General features: G+C 40.2%; 1 protein-coding gene across 1 annotated transcript; it reads right to left on the bottom strand.

The window, feature by feature from the left end:
* Positions 1-1,369: 1,369 nt before the first annotated feature.
* galnt17 (polypeptide N-acetylgalactosaminyltransferase 17) lies at positions 1,370-19,924 on the bottom strand. The gene is given in 13 exon segments (XM_038694117.1): positions 1,370-2,436; positions 3,231-3,392; positions 4,885-4,980; positions 5,314-5,451; positions 5,629-5,814; positions 6,670-6,787; positions 8,672-8,869; positions 9,676-9,850; positions 13,946-14,112; positions 16,834-16,981; positions 16,984-17,016; positions 18,763-19,140; positions 19,266-19,924. Coding segments are annotated over 12 exon segments (1,797 nt in total). The 5' UTR covers positions 19,004-19,140; positions 19,266-19,924; the 3' UTR covers positions 1,370-2,301.
* Positions 19,925-20,223: the final 299 nt, after the last annotated feature.

Genomic DNA, 20,223 nt, shown 5'->3' on the forward strand with positions numbered 1-20,223 from the left:
CCATATCCTGCCCACTCTTAATCCAGAGATACACACAAGCAGGGAGCAAGCACAGGAGACAGATCTGCTTCAGGGACACTGACCTGCACAGGTAACCAAACACAGTGCCATATAGCACAATGATGGTGTGATCATTTTTGATTACACTGATTCTCTGTCCTGTGATTAAAACAGCTTCTGCTGCTCACAGAGAGATACAGAACATTCGTGATCAGGACAATACTGTCAGATGGAAACTGATTGTCTTTTTAAATTATTTCACTCACAACCAATGACAGTAATATAACCAAATTACAATTTCACATCTGAAATAAGGTTTTCATTAGGGTATAATTTAATCCAATCATTTTAATTGACTAATTTTCATCATCATTTAAAATTATCATTTTTTAATGTTAATTTTCTACATGTACAAAGTAGGCGATTACCTGTCCCTGTAAGATCCACTTTACACCTGAGTAACACAACAAGAATCTGTGATGTTCATTTGATCAGACTGTCCTTAGTGGTACCGACAGTAACTGCTGACTGACATTTAACATGATTTTCACCAACATATATTAATCCTATTTCATGCCAGGAGGAGATGAGCTGGCCTGTCGGTAGAGAGTCTGATCAGTATTCAGTGTTGTGTTAGCATGCAGGCTCTGTCCTCCAGAGCCACACCACCCTCTCCATCTCTCTGTTAGAAACAGGCCCTTGTACTCCCAGCAGGCTCCTCCTGTTTCATTAACATCCTAAGCGTTTAGTTGATGCTTCACCCAGAGCATCTTAGCGAGACTAAGCAGTTGGAGTTCAGCATCTAGTTCAAGGACACTTTTTACAGGACACAGGGGTGCTAGAGGATTGTATCCATAACTTTCCATTTATAGGCCAGTCTCTTTAATGTCGCCAAGTTGTTGTTCACTGTTGCACCAGATGCCATGCAGCTGGGAGCTGAGGGTGAAAATTGAAGTAGTCTATTTTTGGGAATTATATAAAGGGCAAAAAAACCTTTTTGACCAAAACCATGCAAATGGATGGAGCAGTTTAAAGGAAAGCAGCCCAGCATGATAGCTCTTACTCTGCAGAGTCTCAAGCTTATTTGAAGCCCAGAGACACAGAAATGAAATACTTTGACATTTCATCAACTAAAAATATGAATATTGGTATAGGAATTTAATAAAAGTAATATGTTAGGTTCTATAAAAATCACAATTATAATTTTGCACAAGAAGACTTTGATCTACTGATTGGGTACAACTATAAATAGATTTACAAAACACAAAACAATAAAACCTGTTTCTTTGACCAAACAATCAATACTGTGCACAATTAATCAATCATTCAAAAACCCTTATTCTAAGCTCAGAAACAGTAATCACGCAAAACCAGGAAACCAGTTTTTTATTGGAAGACAATCTTGGGAGTGAAAATCCAACTGATAACATTGAATTATTGAATATATGACATCATATACATCTCAGTACAGTAACAATACCAGCCTTGAAGGCCTTCAGCATTTCCACAATCAATACACTTTCCACTTCTTCCTCTCATTGTCCAAAAAAGTTCTGTTGAGTGCAACTACTGGCCGTCTGCAGTAGCTGCACTCAACAGAATAAATCACCCCAGCTCAACTAAACTTTGTCCCCATATGCATACATTACTTAACAATCATGCTACAAGATGTACTGCATTTGGTGCAACCGAATGCTTTAAAAAATGACAAATGCATCCATGACATATAAAACCACGATTTAGCCCAGTAGCCCCCGAAAATGAGATTTATGAGATGATTTACAAAAAAACAAACAAAATAAACTCCAATACCCCAAGGAATATTTATTGTAAATACCTTTTCCTTCAAATTATAAACATGTACAGGGTTTAGGCCTGTAAGAAGAACATAAAAATCCCTTTTGGGCATACATGTTTATTCACTGTTAATGTATGCATTTCATAAGTAGGCATTCCTTCATTTTCATGAATCTTAAGATAAAAAGTTGAAAAAAAGTTGTATTCTGATCAGTTCATACAGTATTACTGAAAATTTTAATTATTATTATTGTACTCATCTTAAAAGACATAATAATGGTCCAGAATGATATAATGCAGAAACAATGAGGATGAAGATAGAAACCTTTTTTCCCCCACATAAGACAGAACACAGTTTTGGCTTATCAAATCTAGAGAAGTGGCACATACAGGTATTATGGCAACCTTTTTAAAACTCTGCCTTATCAGTTGCTCCCCGGCCAAACTGAGGTCAGGTGACATCACTTGAAAATGGACTCATTGATTCCAGTGAAATTGGCCAGTCTACTGCTTCATGGTGTTCTTGAAGGTCCACTTCTGACCGGAGCAGGTCTGCAGGACCAGTAGGTGGTTGAAGGCAACGTTAGCCGGCACCACCTCCAGACAGCGTCCGGTAGCTCGATTTATGATTGCCTGATTCTAGAGGGCAGGAGGAGAGCTGGTGTTGGTTCTGTTCTTGTCAAGTTTTACAGAAATTGCATCTGACTGACAGGATGTGACAAGAACCAAGCTTTATGTGGACAGCTAATTAATGTATTAATTATTGTGTTTTAATGGTGTAAAATGTGGGCAAAAAACACACTTACATACATTTAAAGTTGAGCTACATAATACTAATATCAAAAAATGTTATGTTATAAAATCATTGTCACATTTTTGGAGACATTAGTGACACTTTTACCACAAACAATAAGAGACCACTGCAGGAAACAACAACCTGTTTAACTGGACTGTGTGACACAGGATCGACCGGCAGTGACAACTTAAACCCTTTGACTCTTTAGCTATTAAAATTTCTCAAGTAGAACTAAAAGACTAACGGAAAAATGATGAACAGGTTTTTGTCTTCAGTAAAGAAAAAAAGAAAACCTGTCTCCTCAAAAATGGGCTCATTAGTTTAGTGTAATTACACCATAAACAAATGACAAATTAGTTTAATGATGAGTGTTGTGACACATATTGTACTTGTACTTTAACAGAAATACTTTCTCAAATACATTTTGGTGGCAAGTTTGTAAATTCACTTGAAATTGCCACACAAGGTAAAGGCTAATAGCACAAATTACATCTCCATCCTCATCTCTGTGCTTTTATCCAGCCTTTATGTCAGGTTTACATTATTTAGCATTCACAAATCAATGAAATTCTGCTTTTCATGTGAACAAACACTCAATTACTTCATTAAAATAAACAATTTTTTTTCTTCTTCTCACCTGAGAGAAATCCCATGTCTTCTGGTTCACGCTGGTCACCTTGTCACAGTCTAAGAGCTGGGGAAGTTTGCTGCTCTCATCATCCACCACACAGCGAGTGTCCTCCCCAGTGCTGCCCAGAGGGCCCAGGAACAGCTGACCCTCTTTGGTGTAACGTCCCAACTGAGGGGAAATACGGAAACATTACATGTACAACAGTCTCCAGGGAATCACAAACATTGTCTCTACTACTAAGTTTCCCACTAGGTACCCACGTTTATTTTAGAAATTTTAAAACAACGCTAATCTGAATTTGTGGGCATTTTGGTGAACTAATATGACCAAAAATGCTGAATCTAACATGCACTTGAGAACCATATGAGTGAATTTTGTGAACTCTAAATCATATATGTTCCATTGGCTCAGACCCTGCAATGAAATTATAATGTGATGATGTGCAAGGGTAAGGAAGTCTGTGAATTTGGCAGGGAACTTTATTCTAGAAGCTGCTTTTTGCTTGCTCTAAACAGAAAGAACATGTTGTTCCAAATAGTGCTGACAGGTTTAACATGTCTTTGTAATCTACGAATTGCTGTACTGTAAATGCTTTTTCTGACTTTTCTGTAAAACCACACCCATCTTTTTAGTCTTAATTACAGTGCTGCTTCAATAATGTTGAAAACACACAATATTACTCTTCCCTTATCTAATTTCAATGTTGTCTAGTAAGGAAACAATCGAGTATCAAATCACCTTCCACAGGAAGGGAAGAAATGCAACTTGAGAGCAACATGATGAAACTTGATAGACTTGAGAGATCACTTCTGTACTGAATGGTTAAATCTGAGCACTTCATAATTTCAAGACAAAAGCGATTATTTTGCTATGCCGGTGTGCCACTAGCAAAGACTGATCGTATTTGTGTTGTGTAGTTTCTCACATTGTCGTGCAGGGCTTTACAATAAAAAGTTAGCAACAGAAAGATTAAGCTGTCAGTTTTGAGTTGTGCTTCAATCCAGTCTTTGAATATTAAAGCAGCCTAGTTTGATGAGTCTCTGCCTGCATTGCCCTGTAAGGACTCTGGTGTTATACAGCTACAGAAATGTTAAAAACACATGCAGAGTACTTAAAACTGCGTCATGTGTTTGCAGTGCATAAACCAGGTGTAATAGGTATATTTTGGGTTTAGAACCCAACAAATCCCACATGTGGTCTCTTGAGCACTGTTAAAAATGTATTATTTTGGCATAACTTGTCACAATACATATGTAAGAAATGTAAAGGAGCATGTTATTTGTAGAAAGGCTGATACTGTGCTGCATTCACTACCAGAATTGTTATTTTTAGCTCTGCTAGCTTTCAGAATTTTACTACTGAAGCCAAGACCTGCGTTTCCTGGAGCACCTATTTACTTCCTGGAGCAACTATTTACAAGCTACAAAGAGATACCTCGCAAGCTGAATGGCTCAGGACTGACATTGGCTGACTCAGGGCAAAAAGTGCAACCCTGAAACATTTTTATCCTGACCTGACAGTAGAACTCTCTCCTAATGGAATTTCAATGGAGGCAGTGTGAGAAACATGGCTGTAAATCACATCACTACTGAGAGTAAAGATAATGGTGAGAGATGCACTTTGTGGCCATTTTGTTGAGCGCTTGGTGTCCACGTTGTACCTGAGGACCCCATCCATGGCAGGGATGCAGAGTGGCTGTGTGGTTCTCCCTAATGCCTTGATCCATACACAGGTTGCTCACTTTAGAGTTATGAATCTGAAATCAAAAGGCATCTTTGATCACAATTTCACCTGGCACAAATCTTTGTATAAAGTCCTAATATTCCCAAACTGTTTAGGTATTCTCAAAATAATCATGGTAACATAAATAAATCAGCATTACTGTTTATATATCACTATTATGTCATGACACAGCTTAGATGGTGTAAAAGGATATGCTGAGTGTTTTCTATCTGTGTTTTTGTTTTGTGGTTAAGATACTTTCTTATTAACCCCTCAGGAATTATTTGTCTCACCTATCTTTCTATTTTCAGTGGTTTCTTCCACTGAAACATTAGATGTACAAGCTTCTCTTTGAATGTTGACTCACCTCACCGTAGAACAGCGTGTTATTGTACTTCCTCATCTCTGGGTAAACATTGTCGAGGTACCACTCAAAGTTTTTACACTGCAGACGCTTCCGCAGTGCAACCCTCTCAGATATGTCTCCGTAATCAATTCCGTGGTTCTGCAAGAGCACAAGGAGTCATTATAGGAAGTCTTTGCTTCTCAAGGCCTTTTTTCCACATTAACAGTCTTAATTTGAGATATAGCTCAGCAGTGACAGTGGTTGAATGTGAACCAAACGGGGCCAGCAACATCTTCCCCGCATGAGCAGTTGCCCACAACAACAGCCGTCTCTCACCTCCATAGGGATGTTCCAGGCCAAATAGACATTGGACTTGAAGTCATCCATCCAGACCTCAGCCACGCGTAGAGCATTACGCCGTGTGTGGAAAGCTATGTTATTATGGTAGGGTTTCTTCGTCCGTGCGATGTGAGCCACCCTGGAACAAGGCAGCACTTCCATACTGCCACCACATAACCACACCTGCAGGTAGATGGTGTTAAAGAACAGTGACATTAACTTAAAGCGAGCAACAAAAAAAATTGGGGCCAATAGAGGACAGAAAATGTAAAAATAAGCTAACAGATACACAGACATCACAATGTCCCCCAGCTTATAAAGATAGCTAAGGTAGAGACATGGAGAACCATTAGCAGTTTCATTGCCTTTTTCTGTACAGTACTCACTCTCCTTTTAGCTCTGGTTTGGTCTCCACCAACTCCTGAGAAAAATATCTGGCTCTTGATTTTCCAATTCAATAATCTAATGGAAAGAGGTGGAAAGTGTTTAAAAACACTTCTGTCATACAGTATCTCACAAAAGTGAGTACACCCCACACATTTTTGTAAAGATATTTATTTGTACTCACTTTTGTTACCAGTGGTTTAGATATTAACGGCTGTGTGATGTGTGATTGAGGGGACAGCAAATTTACACTGTTACACAAGCTGTACACTCACTACTTTACATTGTAGCAAAGTGTCATTTCTTCAGTGTTGTCTCATGAAAATATTTAATCAAATATTTACAGAAATGTGAGGGGTGTACTCACTTTAGTGAGATGAAAAATTTTCAATAACACAAAAAAACCCTAAAGAACAACAACAGACTCTCGTGTCATTCCAAATGTACGGCAACAAACTCCCCAACCTTCCCACTCCCTGTGACCTATTTATCTCCATTGCCCTGCTGTGAGCTGCACACACAGGACTGGTCCTCCAGGACTCTTAATGGGGCCTCATTTATCAGCTGTGCCGTGCTACGGTGGCCACTGCTCCACTTAAACCTACAGGGGTAAAGAGGGAACAGGAACAAGAGGAAACTGGGTGACACACAAACCTTGATGCCCAGTTCGATGTTCTCCCCTCCGTAGACGTCCATGCCTGAGTCGAGCAGGCCGAGTTCACCAAAGTACTCACGGTTGACCACGAAAGAGCAGCCAATCATGGCAGGAGACCTGCAATAAGGAAAACATAACAATATGAAAACAATTGACACTGAATATTTGAACTTGCTTGGCTTTGTGAATGTAAATCAGAACCCTGTATGCATTTGTCTGTGTGAATGTGGTTTTCTATGTTTTTAGATACAGTATTCATGCAGATGTTCTGCAGATGTTTGTGCACGTGTGTATTTTTGACTGTGGTTCAGGCGGTAGAGCGGGTTGCCTATTAATTGGAAGGTCGGCAGTTCAATCCCCGGCTCCTCCAGGCTGCATGTCAAAGTGTCCTTGGGCAAGATACTGAACCCCGAACTGCCCCTGGTGGCTGTTCCACCAGTATGAATGTGTGTACGTTAGTTTCTGATTGAGCACTTAGGCTCAGTTTGTGGATGTAGTGTAAAAGCACCTTGAGTGGTTGAAAAGACTAGAAAAGCGGTACACAAATACAGAGCATTTTCATCTCCTATTTTTAAAACCAATTATTTATAATCATTATTTAATTATTTAATAATTAATTATAATAATTATTTAATTATGCATGACAATCTGATTTAACACAATTGTGTGGGTTAAAACCATATTCTAAAAATCTTGCTAATACCCCCCCCGACTCATCCCAACAGTATATCCTCAACAACTTTTGATAATGTGAGACACACAAACTGGGTGTGGTTTGTCAAATAAGTTGAGATCCCAACGCTCTTACTATCAGGTCGCAAAGAAGAAAACTGGAGCCTTTCTCCCTTTAGTAACAACAGTGAGTGAGAAAAGGGAAGTGCAACATACTTCCATCTGCAAAACACAGAGCTTAACAATGCTATAAGCAATATATTGAATAATAATTAAGAGAAAGATATTTGGTATTAAACATGATATGATGATTGAAAATCAGGATATCTCATTGATATTGAAGGTTAATAAATTGAATTGATCTTCCGATTGTAAAATACATAATATGGTTAAAGTACGGAGAATTAGGGTAAAGGTTAAATGCAAAAGGTCACTAAGTTTGGGTGAAGACATCATGACTATGAGTCATTGGGAGAGAAGGGTCAGCAAGGGGAAATGAAATGGCCAAATAAGGACATCTCTGGCCCAACTAAATTTAAGGATGAACAAGCTATGTGACAGTAGTCACATGGACAGGATAAGGGTGGTGGCTGATATGACAAAGAAATCAGCCACAGAATAGGATATATAAAGAGAAGCCAGAAAGAGATCGGGGTTATTCCTCGGTGGATCTCAAGAGGCATCGGACTCGGAGCAAGACCATCACCGCACCGGACCAAGAGCCAAAGAGTTGGGGATTTGAACAACTAACATCTAGAGAACGCTTCAGAGATTTCTTCAGCAAAGTATCAACAGATCGTGCCACGGAGGATAACCATAACAGCCAAGACAACTGAAGAATCATCAGACTCGGAAGATTTTCTCCTTTTCAACTGCAACAAAGACTGAAGACTTCGACAGACGGTAGAGGGCTCTGGACAAAGCCTCAAGTCTCCTCCGGAGTCCGCAGCCCCGCAGCGGAGGAAGGATTTCACTGCAGGACAACTCCTTCCCCTCCCTTTCTCTCCAAAAAGAAGATAACCAAAAACACTCAAGCTCAGCTATTCGTATCAGGTTTTGAATTTTAAACAGTTTTATTATTTTTACTCATTTTTAACCAATTTTAGTTGTATGCTTGCCCTTGCTAACTTTATGCAATAAAATATATAATCACTGCATTTAAAGAACGATAGTCGACATTGAAGTTATTTCCTCACTAAGGTAGTAATCAATTAGGTAAAGTGTGTTTAACATCTTTGAGGTTCTTATAGGTTGCTCTAGCCACTGAAATTAACTTATCCTTGGGGCAGGGGTGACTCGGGATCTAACAGGTTATATGGGTGAACTTGCCTGATGGGAGCGGATGTGTCCCCGTCATCCCACCACTGTTTGGGCGGGTTGATGTACATGCACCACAGCTCCCAGTTGTAGCCATGGCCTGAGTTCTCATAGCGCTCCACATCAAACGTCTCGTGCTTGATGTTGTCGATGGAGGGCAGAATAATCCTCCTGTAGTCATCTTTAATACGGGCAAGAACCGGCTCGGCCCTGGCAAGAGTGTATACACATACACATGTACATACTTTACAGACACAAACTAAAAGACAGACTGCATAACATCTTTCACCCACTTCAGTGAGTTTTACAGTGAAGTCCCTTAAGTAAGTAAGTAAGTAAGTAAAGTAAAGTTTATTTGTATAGCACCTTTCGCAGATATTGTCTATTTATGCTGAGTGAACTGGATTGTGTACATAGTTTAGTTGACACTGAGCTGGAAAAAGAACAGGAAACCTACAAACAGGAGTCAAGTGTTTACGTCTTGGCTATATCAGTTCATCATTTAAACAATTCCTTGAAATGTACTTTTATAAACAGGCTTCTGAGCATTGTTCTGTTTTATTGCTTGCTTTATGTCTTGTTTGTTATTTGATAAGCTATATGTCCTACTGTATCTCTCAAGTCTAATTCAACAGGCTCTACCCTTCTCCTTCTCGTCTTATCTGGAAACGTCTCAGGTGTGAAATTATTTTTGTGTGTTCGTTGTATACTGCCTTTGCTATCCTTCGTCCTCTCTTTCAGTGATTCTGTAAAGCACTTTTCTTTAAAAGTGATACATGAAGTCTATTATTGTTGCTGTTATCATTATTTGTAATTCAGTGGGTCTTAACACTATTTGGTTCGGAATAATGAGTTCTAATTTTCATAAAGTGGCCAAAGTGAAGTTGATTCTACCTGAAAGGAGAAAGGGGGATCCAAAGATGTTTTCAAAATATTAGTTTGCAATCCAGACATCGTTGACACCTACTATGTTTAGGTATCAACATTTATTCCATTCACATGCCAGTCTTGCTCACCAGAATGCGGTGAACTCCACATGGGCGTCAAAAAATCCCGTCACCTCAGCCGTGGCCGCCTTCCAACCCTCAATTCTGGCACGGATCAGTCCCTCTCTCTTCTGGTTCCTGACGATCTTCACCAGACCGGGGTAGCGCTTGTTCACATACTCCTCCAGTGGTCCTTTCAGCTGCTCTGCAGTCCGTAAAACGAAGATTACACACCAAACAAGAAATGTTATATAAATGTTATTTAAGGGTTGTACCAGAACAGGTTTACATGGTTTGATTTTGAACACCATATTTTTTTTCTTACAGCACATTGCTGCAGCTCCTCTTTTCAACCGGTGAACACTTTGTTTTAACTATGGAGTGATACATCTAAATGATCTTTGTTGGGAGTTGCACATGCGCAGTTTGTAGTTAAGGACTACTAGCCAATCAGAAGCAGAGAAGGGCGGGTCAGTGAGAAGCAAACACGGCTTCATTTCAGCAACCAGCTTAGCAACATGGACTGGAGCAAGAGTTTCAGAGTGGTGAGTTATTAATCTGTAACAAAAGTATCTTTCATCCATAAAGTTTTAACTGAGCTCTGTCTCTACATCACAGTAACAACTTTATGTCCATTGACTGCCTGGAGGGTAGCTAGTGTTTGGGAGGGAGAGGAGACAGGTGCTGCAGCTCACTGTTTTTCCACCAGTGTTTTTGAGGGCGTGTCGGAGTAGCCGAAAGGGAAGTGCCTGGACTACAAACAAGCTGTTTTCAAGCAGTTCAGAGCAGAGTTTTCTGTGGGAGATGGGAATTCCCTTTGGGTTGGACTTTTGGCTTTTTCGCTATATAACTCAAAAAGCATAATACCACCGCTTTAACGTCAATTGTCGCAAATTCGCATCACACCGCTTCCATTCAGACTGCAGCTGAGATAGCGTATGTATTCCCCCATTGCCTGTTTGTGAATATTCGATACGTACCTAGGATCCTTTTGCAAGCACTGGTTTCTCGTTTATGCCTGTTGTCACTTATTTGCATCATACCTATATCATACCTGAATCTATTCTATGTTCTATAGACAAATTAACATTAAATTATCTCCACTTAATTTAGCATCAGCTTGAAAGCAATTGATAACGAAAATAATACATTTTCTTATATATTTGTAAATAAAAACAGGCGTCAAGGAGATATTAAAGCCCCTTAGTTCCAGTTTTGCTGCACAGCACAGTACCTGATTGTGGCCTTTGACCTCTTAAATAAAAGGGAGTAAAAGAATTGAAAATTTCTCTGGAGCTCTCCATAAAGTATAACTTTGGTCTGTAGTAGATGGACAGGAAGAAACATAAACATGAGACTAGGAATAGCAAATAAAACCTGTATGACAATGTTACCATCTCAAAATTACAAAAGAAAATGCTGCAGAGTAATTGCATCAGCTGACAGAACAGATATGCCATACCATATCATATGCCACATGTTTAAATAAGGATTGTTAATAGAATCTTAAAATACAGCTTGAAAGTATATGATCTGCTGGTGAGTACTGACCTGTACAGGCTGCTTAGCTTCAGTTATTTCCCCCATTCATTAGGATAATTATCGCATTATCTCTTGTCTTGGACTGACAAAGATAACCACTATGATGTACGCCAAGCATCACTGATTACACTGACACAGACATACACAACCAAATGAAAAGCTCCACCACAAGTACACAATGATCAGTTTTTATGGAAAGTAAAGACACACAAATGACGCACACACTGAAAGATGACATAAATCTGCTCCCTCTGTTCCCTGCGATGCTGTTTTGAGTTTTCCAACAGACTCAACACAACGGAGTCTGCGGCTTCCTGAGCGTCATTGATTGCGCCACCTTTGATCTCTCAATCATCTCATTAGCCTTTCCCCCCCAGACCTAAACACTCACGACCCTTCTTCCTCTGCATCACATACACACACACTTAAGAATTCCCTTAAACAAAAACACATTTCTCATGCTCTCTGTGTTTTCTTTCTCTTTCTTTCTGCCTCTTTTACTTCTTTCTCAATCACAAACTCATTTCCCATTCTGTGTCTTCTCTCTCTCACGCACACACATCACATCATTACAACACAGCCGTACACTGTGTACACAGTGTACACTATGAGGCCGTGGAGCTGGGTTACTCGTGCAGGCAGTGAGATTGGTGAGGGGTTATTTCATCCATTTATCCACAAAAGTCCAAATCCAACAATGAATTGATTGAACAAGTATTGCCTGTGTGCTTATTCCTTTGATCCCTATACCCCCATTGTCTTTTTTTATGTGACATTACATTACATTTATTTAGCTTTTATCCAAAGATGTCAGAGGTCGCCCACCTATGGCGCAAATAGGGGTTAAATGTCTTGCTCAGGGACACACAGTGTTGGTTTGTGTCTTGTCCAATTCATCACCATTCCCTAAAATCCCCTTATCTAAAAAAAAAAAAAGTTCCTTCATCATGATGAACAGTAGCACTGCATATTTTTTTGAGCCAGTCCCATACATCATCCTGCAGCTGAAAATACTCACTAGAGCACCAAATGTGTTTTAAAGAATATTCTTGTTTTGGCCATCGTTTCTAAAGGTTTTGCTAGAATTCTACTCACTGAGTCGCGTGAGTGTTTGTGTTTCTTGCTGCTTTAGACATCTTATCAGTTGCAAGATCTTACAGTACAATATCCTTTTAAAGCGTTGACTACCTCATCTCTTCCTTCCTGTTCTTCTTTATTTGTCTTTGCTCTCCTTCTCTCTCTTCCGGATGTCCAACAGCTTGTACGCTCTCTCTCCTCTCTGTCTGACCTCATTTATCTTAGAGCCTCTCTTTCTCTCGTTCTTTCTCTCTTTCTGCCACTTTCTTTAATAGCCTGGTTGCTCTTTCAGCCTCTCCTTTCATTCTGTCATACCTCTTCATCACCGTTGCCTTGTTCTTCCTTCGCCCTCCTTTTCACTTTGCTTATTTTCAAACCCTCCAGCCCTCCTCACTCCTCGGCCTATTCTTTCTTTTTCAGTTTCATCTCTTCTTTCCTAATTTCTCTCCAACACCAGCACCCCTAGCTGTCTTTATCTTTCCCATACCTCCTCTCTCTTTTTTGCTCTGCCTGTTTTCACCACCTTTCCCTCCCCTCATCTCTTCCTCTGTCCCTTCATCTCCCAAATCCAAGCTTGGCAGCCCTGCCCAATAAATAAGATGGCAACATCTCTCCCGTGACATCCTATTGTGGTGCTCCGCCTCTTTCTCCCTGTCCTGCAAAAATTTGACACCATGAGTCACCTCAGCTGCTGCTCCTCAAAAGCAATGACCACGGCTTTTGTCATCACCTCAGGTCAATAAAGCCATTTTACCAGTTTGATGCCTTCATCCCATATAACAACACCTCAGAGGCACAGGCTCTGTGTTATGTTTGGAGTGTGTGATGTGTTTTTATTCCAACAGCTGAGACTAAGAATGCAACAGAGTTTAGAGTGCTACTCCAGCAATTATGTTACCTTTGGGAATGATAACGCATGTGTCGGCACCTATATGTGTAGATAATTTTCTAGATAATAAACATGGATTGTTGTCCATGGGCAAAAAAAATATCAGTCATTGCGAAAAGGCCTTACAGCAAATATTTAATAGAGTTGGGTGATTGCATCGACACCACACCCATATCTGGGACTATATCAGGGCCAAGAAATAGTTTGGCACAGACCCCCCGAGCAAACTGTGTCTTTTACACTTTACTTTTTTTGTACACATTACACAAAACAGATATAACAGATTAGTCAGTGAGCTTCAGATGTGCTGTGGATTTTGTTACCGTAGGACAGCACCAGGCTGCCTGTTTCCCTTTCTTTCCAATCTCTGACCTAAGTTAAGCTGACCAGCGGCTGGCTGTAGCTCTTCTCATCTATCTACTGTCAGGACAGAAAATAAGCATATTTCCCAATTACAAGTATTCTTTTGATGCCACTGCATAGATGTTTTATGTAATTATCATCTCTTACATTGTTCTGACAGTGTGGGTTTATGTTTGCAGAAAAATTAAATAGTCAAGGTAAAAACTGTTGCGATATACCGTATGTGTTGCTTTCAGCTCTTTAATCTCATTGAACCTGTGTCTTGTATCAAACCAAGAGGCCTGTCTTTTACTCCTGTTGTTCTGTACTCTTCATTGGCCTCTACAGGCAAATACTTTACGATACAGGGTATCAAATCAGAAGGAGTAAAAGACGTTGCTACTTTCCTCATTTGGGATTTGGCATAAGAAATCTTCCATTTTTACTGACCGTCATCGCTGTTGTCATCCACCAGGATGATTTCTTTGAGCAAATGAGCTGGAGTGTGATTGACAGCTGTGTGGATTGAACGTAGGATCACCGACAGAGCCTCGTTGACAAAGATGAAGATGAGGGCGATCTGTGGGAGGTCTCTCGGGTAGCTGATCGTTCCGCATCTGCATAGAGACACACAAACACCCCACACCATCTATCACCAAATAAAAACTTTCCATGCCTGCCTGTGAAGTCTGCATTCTGGGCTTTGCACTGTGGATATACAACACCACCCTACAGTGATATTGCATGATATGATTGTCTTATATGCTTACTTATTACTTATGATTGCTCATATGATACTCAATATTGTGTGACATGCTTATCTTAGGTAACTCAGCATTTAAGAAAGTTAGAAGCTTGTGCTGAATAACAGGAAACCGAGCTCTGACAATAATACACTCTGACACACTTCACACTTTTCTGAATACAGTCACACATGACAGCCCTTAAGGCACACTAGAAATATTCTACACCTATTGACAACTTCCATATAAGGTAATATGGGACGTGCAGCTGGGTGATGTCTCATCAACATATACACAGCTGAGCAGAAGAGTAGTCAGACCCTTAATTAGATGGGTCTCCAGATACATCTGTATTAATAAAGGTGTGATTTGAATCTGATCTCTCGTCTCTTCTATGTCCTTTTCCATCAAACAACTCGGGGAAGTCGTTGTACTTCAACAGCACACATCTTCCATCATTGCTATAAAAGACCAAACTGCCTCCATGGAGCTGCTGACATCTTATCCGATGAGGCTGACAATCAAATCATATGTTGCTTCCTGTTCAACGATCTAAATTTACTTATTCACAGTGTGTCTGCTGCAGATTTATCTACAGACAGATACATTTAACTGATGATTATTTTCATTGTCAATAATCTATTGATTATTTTCTTGATTAATCGATTAGTTATTTGGTCTGTAAAATTTCAGAAAATGGTGAAAAATGTCGATCAGCGTTTCCCAAAACTCCAACTACCTAAAGATATTCAGTTTACTTTCATACAGGAGTAAAGAAACCAGATTATATTCACATTTAAACTGAAATTAGGGAAGTTTTACTTTTTGTTTTTTTTTTAATTACTCAAACTGATTAGCCTAGTAGATAACCAAAATAGTAAAAGAGGCAGGGTGAGGTTTCTTAAGTTCTGTAAGAGTGGAAGAGGAAACTTATTTCCTTTTAGCAATAATCTTCCTGCCTTTGTGAAATGAAATGTTAATAGCAATTCTATAATAAATCCAGCATTTTTTTTAGGCTTTTTGGCAGAAAACCATCAAAATAGATGCCAACATGGTTATTACTGAATTAACAATGAATTAACAGAATTAACAATAGTTTTGTTATTTATATAAGATATTTGACAGAAAGCCCTGAGATTTTGGATACCTAAATTATCGCAGGAAAAAGCCAAAATATTACAAACATGATGATGGAATAATGATGTATGTTAGAAAGGTACTGCATTCAAAGACACTATTTTATTTTTTTATTTTTTGGAACAAAAGGGAATACAGTTTGAAGAAGTTTCCCAAATGAAACCAAGCAGAAGTGCAACAGTCTGAGGGAGACGTATTAAAAAGAAAAACATACCACACTGAAATTGAAAATATAAGTACATAATGTACAAGGCAGGAGATGCCACAAATATTATGGTAATAATAGGAACTAACAGGAGGAGACAGGGATGATGCAAATAAGCATAACCAGTAACAGCAGTGTACAGCAGATAAGAGAACAGTGTGAGAGTGTGAACTTGACACATTACAAGTACAGCTTCATTGACTCTGAATATGACTGTAAGAGCCAGCTCATCAGCTGAAGGTTCTTCTGTAGACATTTCTGAACTGCAGTTACTTGTTACTTTTCAGCCGATATAGATGTGGATACTGACATATCTGTGATAAGCTAAAATCGCTTGTGCCGATGTAACATACCTCTCTATTTGTTGGGGAAAGCAGATTTAGACAAATTTAATCTACCTGAAAAGACAGTGAGCAGATTTACATTACATATCAATAAATTACCATGTTTGTTCTTTATACTATTTGTAGTTTGACATTTTGTTCTTTGTTTTTTTCCCATCTCTCTCTCTCTCATGCTCGCTCTCTCTTGTTTCACCACCACCTCCAGCTGCCCAGTATAAAGGGACCTTCAGCCAAACATTACAGACTCTAGCTTACATGCTGCTGCTAAGCCTGAAGATATCACACCCCAACACACTTCACACACCACTTTGATCCCAGCAACATAAAAGACCCCCGAGTGACAAGTGACAGTGCTAGATTCAAATGCCTCAACTCCACCACTCCCAAAACACATGCAGCTGGTGGCATCTATGGGCTGAGGGCTTTCTCGTCATTGCTGACTTTCAATAGAGGGGCTGTTACTCGCTCAATCAGGAATGTGGGCCAGACAGAGACTCTTTAAGGGAGCATTTCAATAAATTGCACAGAGTTTTTAGGAATAGCACCAGTTGATGTACAGACACTCAAAGATATGCTAGCACAATTCACCTTTTATACTTCCTAAGGTGCTAATCCAAGGACTGCACCTGTGTGTGTGTGAGAGAGAGAGAGAGAGGTTGCATGCCTGGAGATCAATAGCCAGTCTGATAGTGCAACTTCATCAAATATGAGAGTACAAGGCAAAGAGGGAGAGGGAGAGAGAGAGAGAGAGAGATTGAATTGGGCAGGTGAAGTGCCCTACAAATGAACACTACATGCGCTCTGCAAAAAGTGCTCTAAATCTCAAAACCAAAACTATGTCATGGTTAGATACCACATGGGGTACATTAAAATTTTATGTTTATCCGCTTCACATGTAGGCCTACTCACTTGCTGGGCCGATAGTCCGGTATGGTCCGATCCAGAGAGATTCTATCACTGAGGTAGGCGTTGTAGCCATACTTTTCCCTCAGCTGTTTAGCGTCACTCTCCTCAGCTGGCGACAGTGTGGCAGGGAAGCCGCCTTTACCCCGACCCCGAAGCCCTCAATCAGGCCCAGAGATTTGGACAGACCTGGGTGAGGCAAACAAGATTACTAGATTACATGTCAGGATTTTGTCTGGCGGAGCCACTCTCCTCCCACTACTACTGCCTTCTGTGGCTTAAAGCTGATAGCCTGCCTCCCCGTCACAGCTCCAACCTCTCATGAACATTCAATATGTAGTCTGTCAAAAGAGGTGAACCTCTGAGTTGAATTCACATCATAACAAGTGCTGGCACAAATTCACATGGAATACCTTCAATACAGGGACAATTTTAGGGCTTCCTACTCTTACTAAGGTCAGTAGTATCTGTACACTCAGTGATGAAAAATACACATGAAACTGATGAAACTAACGATAAATATTTATTTTTAAAAGGTAAAGTTTCTAGGCTGCAAGCTGCTAATGAAGCTTCAAGGCGTTCACTGATTCAAATTAGGGATACAACTAGAATAATCTAGGTTCCTTTACCAACTAAATTTGCAGTTTAGTCTGTCCAGACTCATAATATAAGTATAAGTATAAAAGAGTATTTTTTAGCTGAATGGAAGTTATCACTATATTGATGATACAAACTAAGTCTGATTACAGTGAATATACATTGTTGAACGGATTAATGAACGATCTAAACAAAATATGGTGATTTATTTTTCTCCTGCCATTTTTATAAGCAAAGCCTCTCTATGAATTGTAGATGAAACTCACTCACAGGATCACAATTAGCTGGGCACACTCCAAAACGTTGCAATCACATGATTCCGATAACACTCAAAATTCAAAATAAAAGTGAAAGGCAGAACAGACAAGACAGAGGAAAGCCTGTACTGTACTAGTTTTTGTTTATTCATGGTAAAGTCCCAGTCAATGTATGTGTAAAATCTGGATTTGGCCAATTAATTCTTAATTTATGGCTAAAAATCTATTTTGACGTCACAATGACCTTTGACCTTTGAGTCAAAAGGTCACCTATTCAGTGTCCGACCAACTATGAAATGGAGAGATGGACAACCCGAAAAAATAATGCCTACAGCTACGGCTATTGCCAGCACAGAGGCATAATGAGATAGTAGTGTGACTGGGTGTATTTGTGGCTGGCAGAGTGATTAAAGTGATTCTCCTTCAGCGTGATAAGTGTTCAAGCCTCAGTGTTGGCAAACATCCTGCTGAAGTGTCCTGACAGCACTAAATCCCTAAAAGCTCCTGCTCCACTGTCGACCCTGACCTCTGACATCCCTGGTGGAAGAAAGACATTGGCCCTTCAGGGAAACATAAGCAGCCCACAATGATTCAAAAATATGTATTGTCAATTGGAAAAGTTTAAAGGAAGAGAAGTTAAAACGTTGCTCTTTTTCCATAAATGTAGGATAACTTGTATTTCTGCAGCAAAATTTAGTAACATTTAAACCCAAACTTGTATTTATAATCAAATGTTTTATTGCAGATCAACATTTCAGTGGTGATCTTTGCTACCCAGCTGCAGAGGTTGGTGACATTTTCTTCACATGTCAGGAATTGGATTTATAGTTTTGACAGGCAGTGCATTCTCTCAAACATGCTTAAAATGAAATAATGTGACAGGTGTTAGGGCAGAAATTGGCTCTATAGAGTTGTAGAGTTTTAAGGAACTCATAGCCTTACACATTAATTTATCACATTTTCATGTCAGGGCCACAAGGCAAAGTCAAGGGAAAGTCAAACAGCATTGTTCTTTCACAGGCTCATCAAGGGAAATCAGGTTGACATGTTATTTCAGTTTAAATGTTACACTGCTCTTTACCGTTTAACTGCCTGTAGACCACGTCCTCCAGCGAGCTGAGTCTCGTCAGCAGAACCTCGTGGCTGATGCTGGGCCCCTGCGCCGTCCTGTTGCCCCGGGGCCTCTTCCCGTCCGCCGGAGCCTCTGTACCGGCGTCTTGGACGCTGCGTGTGTTGCACTTAGACCAATATGTTATGAACCCAGCAACCACAATCACATTCAGTACCATTAAAACCCTCCATCTTCTGAACACATAAGCCATTAAAAAGTCGCCGGTGTCCGGGTTCCGAGTGGTGGGGAGGGAGGGAGGGAGGTGGGGGGGCAGGAGGAGGGAGAGTCTCCGGAGAAGCTGTACGTGTCACAAATTCAGGGCTCCCTCGGCTTGCAATGTGCGGAAAGCTGCAGAGATAATTCAGTAACCGGGTTAAATCTACAAACCTTATGGAGAAACAGCAAAGAAAAACAAAAAAATTTCGCAATTTTGAGCCATTGCACTGATTCCTAAATCCCAAATCATCTCTTACCATTTGCTATAGGGGTTATTTTAGGTTTCATCCCCTTTTTGAGGAAATTTGGGGAGCCTAGCCATCTGCTTTCATCCGTGTCACCGCCACTTTAAGCCTGGTTTTAAGATCATGCACGCAAGATGCAAAACAAAGACACCAGCATATGTTGATCTTGAGGAACAGATACTCCTAAATAATTTAACAGTGAGGAGATTATCAAGTCTGTCTTTCACCCCCCTCCTTTGCGTCTAACTGAAGTCGGCAGTGATACAACTGAGCAGGACTGCGCGCAGAAAAATCCTTGCAGATGCTCAGCGTAAATCTTCTAAACGTTCAATATTTTTTCTTGCTCCACACAAGCCTGATCGCACATCGTTTCCCACTAGTCATACGTTGTAATATTCACAGTGCGATGCAATCGCGAAGACTGCACGAATTATGAGCCGATAGCAGCGGTTCAGGAGATGCAGCATCCTCCGGTGAATACATGCTCCGGGAGCGCAGCAGCAGCAAAGAAATGCGTCCTGATTTCTCGTTTTCCTTCATTCAGTCAGCACATACTAACGTGTTCCTGTTATTCTGCACGCCTTGTTTGATATCCCTTGTTATTTCCTTCAATTCTCCTTATAACCCACACAGCTCTAAATAAAGGCGCAGGGAAAAACGTGGCGTGGATCCAGCGACGTTTTACTTCTCAGCAGGTCAGGGGTGGGTGGGGTGTCTGTTCACTGCCACCCAATTATCTACAATTGGAGAAAATTTAAATATTTAGCTGCTTCCCCCACAGAATGGTTCTTGGATTGTCTAGAGGTCTTTAATGGTGGATTTGTGTCCTTTATAGACTGTTTTCACCAAAGAGGTGAACACTGTGAGACAATGTTTCACAGAGACTACTCTCTCCAGAGATGTCATTACCCTCACAGAGCCGGTATAGACAGTAGCTAAGCTGATTCTATAGTAGCCTGAAATCATTTAA

Source organism: Micropterus salmoides, unplaced genomic scaffold (assembly GCF_014851395.1).
Source record: "Micropterus salmoides isolate LMB-PRFRI ecotype aquatic unplaced genomic scaffold, ASM1485139v1 Ms_hic_scaffold_3, whole genome shotgun sequence".
Classification (NCBI taxonomy): Eukaryota; Metazoa; Chordata; class Actinopteri; order Centrarchiformes; family Centrarchidae; genus Micropterus; species Micropterus salmoides.